Below are 6,657 nucleotides of genomic sequence, written 5' to 3'. Positions count from 1 at the left end.
GGCCCTTTCCCGCTACCAAACCCCCCCACCACAGAAAGCCAACACACCAGGTGAGCATCCCTCCCTCCTGCCAAGGGTACCAAGCCGAGGGATGTGCCGCTCCCTGGCAGGACACGATGGGGTGGGAAAATTGGGAAGGGGGCCGTCAGAAGCAAGGGGCTCAGGTTGGCTGGCCCCGCTGCAGGTCCCTGGGCTCCGAGCAGCCCTATGAGCGGGTGCGGTAGCAAAGCGGACAGCGTGGGTCCTTCCTGCGGCCGTCCTCCACGTGGGGACGCGGCACGGGCCGGCGCGGCCATCGCAGGGCTCAGCCGAGGTGGCTCTGTCTGCTGTTGGGCTGCAGTTTGATGCTGTCGGAGCTGCTCTGCGAGTCAGGGGGCCTTCTTGCCTGTAGCACCATGGTCCAGTACCAGAGGAAGATGAGGAAACCTGGGGAAGGAGGGAGGAAGGGTGGGTGAACCCCTTCTAAGAGCCAACAGCAGCCGAGAGTGAACCCGTCACCTCTCATACCCCATCACCACCCCACCAATAGCCCAGGAAAGCACCGGTGCCTACGGAAGAGCCCGGTATCCCAGGCTCACCTTGTAGGGAATTGATGATGGTGAAGATGTAAAGGGAGACAAGGCGGAAGACGCCGGAGGTGAAGGAGAAGAAGACCAGGGCCCAGGGGATGCCCAGCAGGATGCTGAGCCCAAAGAGGGCAAGGACGTGCTTGAGCTTGTGGCCTTTCTTGTTCTGCCGGAGGATCTCCCGGACCATGGCCCCCAGCATGACCGAGTTAAAGAGGAACACCAGGCTGAAGAAACCCAGGTTCACGACGTTATGGATCAGGGAGCTTGTGATCCAGCATCTGGAGGGAGGAGAAAGAGCAGAGGGTTATGCTGTGTTGTCGCACAGGGGCACAAGGTGGAAAGGTTGGGAGAAGCACAAAGGTACGTGGCAAACCCGGCAGCCCGTTCCATTAAACCCTGAGGGGGAATCCCCCACCCTGCACAAAGCTCCAGAAAACCCTCAGGTAGGCAAACGAAAGCCTGCAGGACAGGGTGAAGGCTTAGCCAGTTGACTTTATCTAAGCCTAGGGACCAAGCAACCCGTTTCCCATGACTTACATGGTTGCATTGGTGGATTTGCCACCAACAGATTCATAGACAGGGATGGAGAAGGGACCATAGTTCGTCCAGCTAGCCAGGAAGATCAGCATCACGCAGAAGAAGGGAAGTCCTGGGTGTCAAGAACAGAGTAAAGTGGCTACTCTAGTCCCCAGCCCTCAGACTTTCTGGAAGGATTTGTTGCCCCTGTCTCCCCATACAGAGTACAAACCAACATCCTCCCTCCCAAGGGGAACCAAGGGTTCACCCCCCAGGGTGACCCACCCTTGCTCTACCACCAGCTTCTGCTCTCAGCCCTCAAGTCTCCTTCTCCACTGAGCGTCTCGACAGAGACCCCTCTGCTTTCAGACACCTGCTCCCCCACAGCTACATCCCCATCCAGGCACTGTATACAGTGGGAAAGACCCACCCGGATGCCCCTCCACCCCATGCACCCTCAGGGCATCTCTGCCTCCCCCATGCTCACCCCAGCCCACCAGGCAGAGCTTGAGGAGGAAGTGGTCGTGGTAGGCGTTGAAGACTTCGATCACAAGCCGGTAGAGGTTGTAGCCCTCGATGCCCATCCAGGTGAGGCAGCTCAGGAGGGAGAAGTGCAGGAACAGCCCGCCGGCTCTGCAGACCGCCTCGCTGCTGCTGGAAGCCAAGTGCTCGGAGATGAGGAAGGTGATGTCCAGGAGGAAGATGGCACCCAGCAGGTTCATGTGGATGTGCATGCTTGTGATCTGGTCTCGCTGCTTGCTTCTGGAGAATTGAAGCAGGGAGACCTCACCACCATGCCTGGCCAGCATCCTTGGTGCCCCACAACACCTCACAGCTCCACAGCCAGGAGACCTTCTGGGGCTGAGAGCCTAATCCCAAGGGAGGGACCATCCGCTACATGTGCAAATTCGGGTTCCTGCAGCTGACCCTGCATTTTGGGTCTAGGCCACAGAGGGTTGGGAGTGACATCATTTCAGCTCTGAATCATCCACGTATCATCAATGACATGACTCAGGAGAAGACACTCATGTTCTCCACTGGGCCCCTGAAAAGATCTTTGCAGACTTCTGCTTGCCGTATCCATAGCAACCACCAAGCTGATTTTCCAGAATCAATGAAAACAGCCCGTGTTTCCGAGAGCCCTTGCAGGAGAACCAACCAAGGGATTGGTTTCTGGAGAGGAGAACTCTGCTTTCTTCAAACATGGTTCCTTCATCACGCTTCTAGCCAGGCCATCAACTGGCAGTGGACAGGACACAGACAGGGAGCGTGGGGTGAACTGTCAGACTGTACCTGAAGTAGAGGAAGAAGATGGTGCAAATGGATGCCAACGCTGAGATCAGGCAGCCGATGTAGGTTATGATACTCAGGTAATCCCTGTGTATATAGGTGATCTCTGGGGAGGATACCTGAGGGGAAGGAGGAACAAGAGATGGTGAGGAAGAGCAGTTGATGGGAATGACGTAGAGAGCTGTTGGAAGGTGCTACCCACCATCAGCACAGCAAAGTAGGTGAGGTGGTTGCATCTGCAGTCCGTCTGGCTGCCCCTCGTTGCTGTTGTACAACCGTAGCTGTCCCAGCTCCCAGAGCTGGCTGTGCGAGAGAAAGGGAGAGTATCTGGTGAGCAGCAGGAACAGCTGCTTCGGGATCTTCAGGGCAAGGTGTCCATGGCAGGGGAGGGCAAAAGCGGGGGTCCCAGCTTGTCCCATGCCAAGCACACGCATTCAGATAGCACCCTCAGTATCAGGACCCATCACTAGGGAAGGAGAAAGCTCTTGGGTTAGCTATGGAGGGAAAAACCTGAAATCAACCCCATGAGAAAGGCTTATGGAGCTGGAGCGAGGGAAGGAGGTGCAGAGGGACTTTTACCTCTACCAGAAGGGCTGTGGTACCCTGCCAAAGGAGCAAAGGCAGCACCTGGCTTCACACCAGGCGCAGGAGCACTCACCGGTGGAGTCCTCCTGCCAGAAGACGCACAGCGGGGTCACGTTCCTCTGCAATGACAAAACCGCGGGCCCTGACCGGGATGCAGCCGTGGGTTTGCTGCCCGGCCAGCACATTTGGTAGGGGAGAACATGGGACAGGAGGCGAGATGGTCTCAGGAGACAAACCATTCCATTTCATGGGAGCGGGCTCCAGGCAGAGACCGTTCTCTTGGCTGCCCATGGAGCAGATACCTCCTCCCAGGTCACCCTTTTCAAATAAGGGGTTCAGCTTTGAGCAGGTGCCTGACAGGGCCATGAATGAGCAAGGGACTATTAACTCAAAGTGTCCCACAGCCTTGAAGATTGTGTTGAAGGTGACAAAAAAATGCAAAGCAGCATCTGGACAGGCACAGGCAGTGCCACCACCAGTGCACACAGTGAAGCCATGACCATGACACAGCCCCAGAAGACATAGCAGACCCTGTACAGGCAGGCCAAGGGCATGAACCTGCCTGAATTGTGACCACTCTCCAGGCTGGCAGGGCCTGAGCCCTCCTTGCACCTCCAATCCTGGTGGGATCAGGTTCAGGGAGGCTGTTTCCCAACCTACCGGCAGCTGGTTGTGGAAGAAAGTGAGGACCACTGGGTCAGAGAGATTGGCCACCACCGTGTCCACCAAGGAGATGCCGACCACCTTGTCCCCCAGGATGTGGCTGCTGTTTTCATCCTGTTAGAGAAGAGGAGGCAGTGGCAGCATGGGAAGGGAGAGCTGCTGGACGTGAAGCAGGTGAGAGTCCCCCCAAGAAGGAGGTCCCATGCCTCTTTCCCCATCAAGCTTCTAGCACCTTTGAAGCATCTTCTCTGAGCAAGCACTGGCACCTTGGTCCTGTACCGCCACGGCCCCCGGCACAGCAGGGACATCCCACCATGCCATATGCATAGGCATTACCTGGAATATGGTCTGGCTGTTGATATCCAGGAGGAGCACCCTGTGCTCCACCACCTCCTCCCTCTCCTTTGCCGTCATGAACAGGCTGCTTGGCAGGTCCACCGTGAACCCATGGACCTCTCCACCCTCCTGCAAGGAAAGACTCGTCAGGAGAGAGGTTGGGAGAGGATGCCGGTGGGCCAAGGCCACCAGGACAGGCTGCCCAGGACTCACCTCTCTCTGGGAAGAAAAGGCCAAGTTTCGAGGATCCTGAGTGGGCTGGACCCTCAGGACGGTCGCATGCACAGTGGCCTTCCCAAAGGTCTGGTTCTGCCCTTCAAGCTCTACCTTGGCCAGTGCCTTCTCCAGCTCCCCAAGCTTGCTGTTAGGGAAGGGGCGCAGTGAGCGGGATGCAGTGGGCATTGCATCGGTGGCAGTGGGAACAGCATGAGCGAGGAACTCACCGCCGAAGCATCCGCTGCTCCGTGGCTCCTGCGGCCAGCACCGGGGGCTGGGCAATAAGGCTGTCCAGGGTGGTGAGCTGCTCCTCCACGTCTTGCTCCCAGACGGGCATGCTCTCTGGAGAGGCTGACGGGCACATGAAAGGAAGTGCTGTGAGATGCATGGGCAGAGCCAAATTCTCCATGCCCCTACCCAACCAGGCACAGCCATGGTGGGAGCAGAAAGCAGAGGGCTTCAAGGTGACCCCAAGCCCAGGGAGCTGATGGACACCCCAACCCAGAGGGTTTCTCCTGACACTTGGAGCTCAACTCCCACCAAGGCCATTGGGATCAAGCTGGCTGAGGCTAGCTAGATGCCTAGCAGTGCAGAAGGAACCCTCAGAGACCTCCGCAAAGCCCATGATTTTCCAGGATTTTAGGGGACAAAACACTTGAAAATCTCTATCTTTAGGGAACCCGGGTCCAGAGGGCAGCCCTTCGGCTGCTTCGCATAAACCTACGTCCCCTTCCATCACCCTCAACTGTGTCTTCACATCACGCTGTAGCACATCCTAGGACACCAACAATGCTCTGCTGATGGCCCGAGATCGGGCTGGGGATGAAACAAACCCTTGATTTCATTAAAATAACACTGAACTGCCTTTACCAGGGAAGAAGTATTCAGATGCGCTGTCAAGGGAGGTGTTCTTCCCACCCTTTGAGATGTAGGACACATTGAAGATGGATGTGCTGGTTCTTTCAGTCTTCTGACTCTCCTTCCCCCGGGGGAGGCGGCTGGATGGGTCCCCTCCCAGGAGGAAGCTCTGCTTCCCATATGCCAGCCTCAGGGTCCTGTTGGCCTTGAACCAGTAGATGCAGAAGCGGTACCTGCCCAAGGTGGGGGGCAAGCTGTACTTGTAGTAAGAGTTTCTCCTGTTTGGCAAAAAGGGCCTTTTTATTATCAGCGCCTGGGCCGTGTTCTCGATGGAGATGGTGGCAGGGCCGTGCTCATAGATGACGGAGCTGTTCTGGGTCTGGTTCCGGTCACCGCAGAAGCGGAAATCCTCTTCCCAGCGTCCAATGGCTCCCACCCCTGCGATGCACAAGTGCACGGAGACACCGGTTCAGCCGGAGAGACGGCCACACCCAGCAAACTCCGAACCCCCACGGCAGCCGTCACACCCTGGACATCCCAACCCTGTCCTGGAGGGGCTGCATGATGTCAGCCACCTCCCCGACATCCCCATAGCCATGCCGGGAGGGTTTGTCGGGAGCCGAGGCTCCTGGGGTGGCAGGACTTCCCGTGTCTTGGTGCCACCCTCTCCCAGGTGCCACCACCTGTGTCGGCATAGACAGACAGAGGGGCTCTCCCTCTCCAGAGGGGATGGATGGAGCCCAGGTCCTTACTCTGGAAAAGACCCATCCTGCCCCAGAGACTGCACCAGAGGCACGTCAGCTCATGAGCTGTTTCACCTCTGTGTAAGCCATGGCTGCAAACACCCTTTGGTGTACCCCAGCCAAATTTCTGAGGCTGCCAATTACATCCACAGCCCAAACCCAGCCCACTGACCCAGGGCAGGATGTGGCTGGAAACAGCCTACCTTGGAGGGGGGAGAGAAGGAGCAGAAGGAGGACCTTCATCCCGGGCAGCTCCCTGCTTTGGCTTGGCCTCTGAGGAGAAAGCAGAGCCTGGAAGGGTACAAACGAAAGGGGCCACATGAGTATTTAGGTGTCACCATACCATGGGGTCAGGGGATGGAGAGCAAAAGCTGAGCCAGTGGGACACAAGCCAGTGTCACAGCCAGCTCCCCGGTGCCTCTGCCACCAGGAGGAGACACAAACATCGGGCATCCCACCCAGCTGCGAGCTGGAAGGACCGGGCCCCCAGGTTTTCAGCATGGGGAGGGTGCCCCACCACCCCCTTGCAGGCACCAAACACCAACGATTCGACACAGGAGGGGTCCCCTCTTCCACTCCCTGCTTCATATCTTGGTTCATGCCTTGGCTTCTTATCGCAAGTCATAGGAACAGAAGGAAACATCTGTTTCCTAATTCGCCAGCCCTAAAATTATTTCCACGGGTGCTTTCAGCTCCTGCAGATTAGCCAAAGAGCCAGGCATGTTGCAAACTGCTCCACCATTTCAGCCTGGCAGAAATGGGCTCTCCCAGGCTCATCCCAGTGATGCCAACGCAACAACCGTGTCTGCCAAAACCCCTTCTGTCCCTCACAACCAGCCAGGAAACATCCTCCACATCCCTTTCCCCATCCCTCATCCTCT

At 57.3% G+C, this 6,657-nt stretch overlaps 1 protein-coding gene across 1 annotated transcript; it reads right to left on the bottom strand.

The window, feature by feature from the left end:
- Positions 1 to 304: 304 nt before the first annotated feature.
- Positions 305 to 6,019, bottom strand: GPR56 (G protein-coupled receptor 56). Its single transcript, XM_010153859.1, has 13 exons — positions 5,980 to 6,019; positions 5,046 to 5,471; positions 4,403 to 4,526; positions 4,173 to 4,320; positions 3,960 to 4,088; positions 3,621 to 3,737; positions 3,034 to 3,079; positions 2,578 to 2,678; positions 2,379 to 2,494; positions 1,573 to 1,847; positions 1,107 to 1,218; positions 579 to 847; positions 305 to 426 (listed from the first exon to the last, which is right to left on the bottom strand). Exons 1-13 carry the CDS (start codon positions 6,017 to 6,019, stop codon positions 305 to 307), a joined length of 2,025 nt encoding a protein of 674 aa, XP_010152161.1.
- Between the last annotated feature and the right edge of the window lie 638 nt (positions 6,020 to 6,657).

The sequence above is a fragment of the Eurypyga helias genome, unplaced genomic scaffold (assembly GCF_000690775.1).
Source record: "Eurypyga helias isolate BGI_N326 unplaced genomic scaffold, ASM69077v1 scaffold3586, whole genome shotgun sequence".
NCBI lineage: Eukaryota > Metazoa > Chordata > Aves > Eurypygiformes > Eurypygidae > Eurypyga > Eurypyga helias.
The sequence above is the reverse complement of the archived record's forward strand: the minus strand, read 5'-3'. Positions and strand labels throughout refer to the sequence as shown.

Excerpts from the sequence above, each read along its gene's own strand:
- GPR56 (XM_010153859.1), bottom strand. The coding sequence starts at position 6,019 with ATGAAGGTCCTCCTTCTGCTCCTTCTCTCCCCCCTCCAAG. Across the intron at positions 3,080-3,620 it reads TCTTCCACAACCAGCTGCCG|AGGAACGTGACCCCGCTGTG; the intron begins GTAGGTTGGGAA and ends TTGTCATTGCAG. Across the intron at positions 1,219-1,572 it reads GCTCTGCCTGGTGGGCTGGG|GACTTCCCTTCTTCTGCGTG; the intron begins GTGAGCATGGGG and ends CTTGACACCCAG.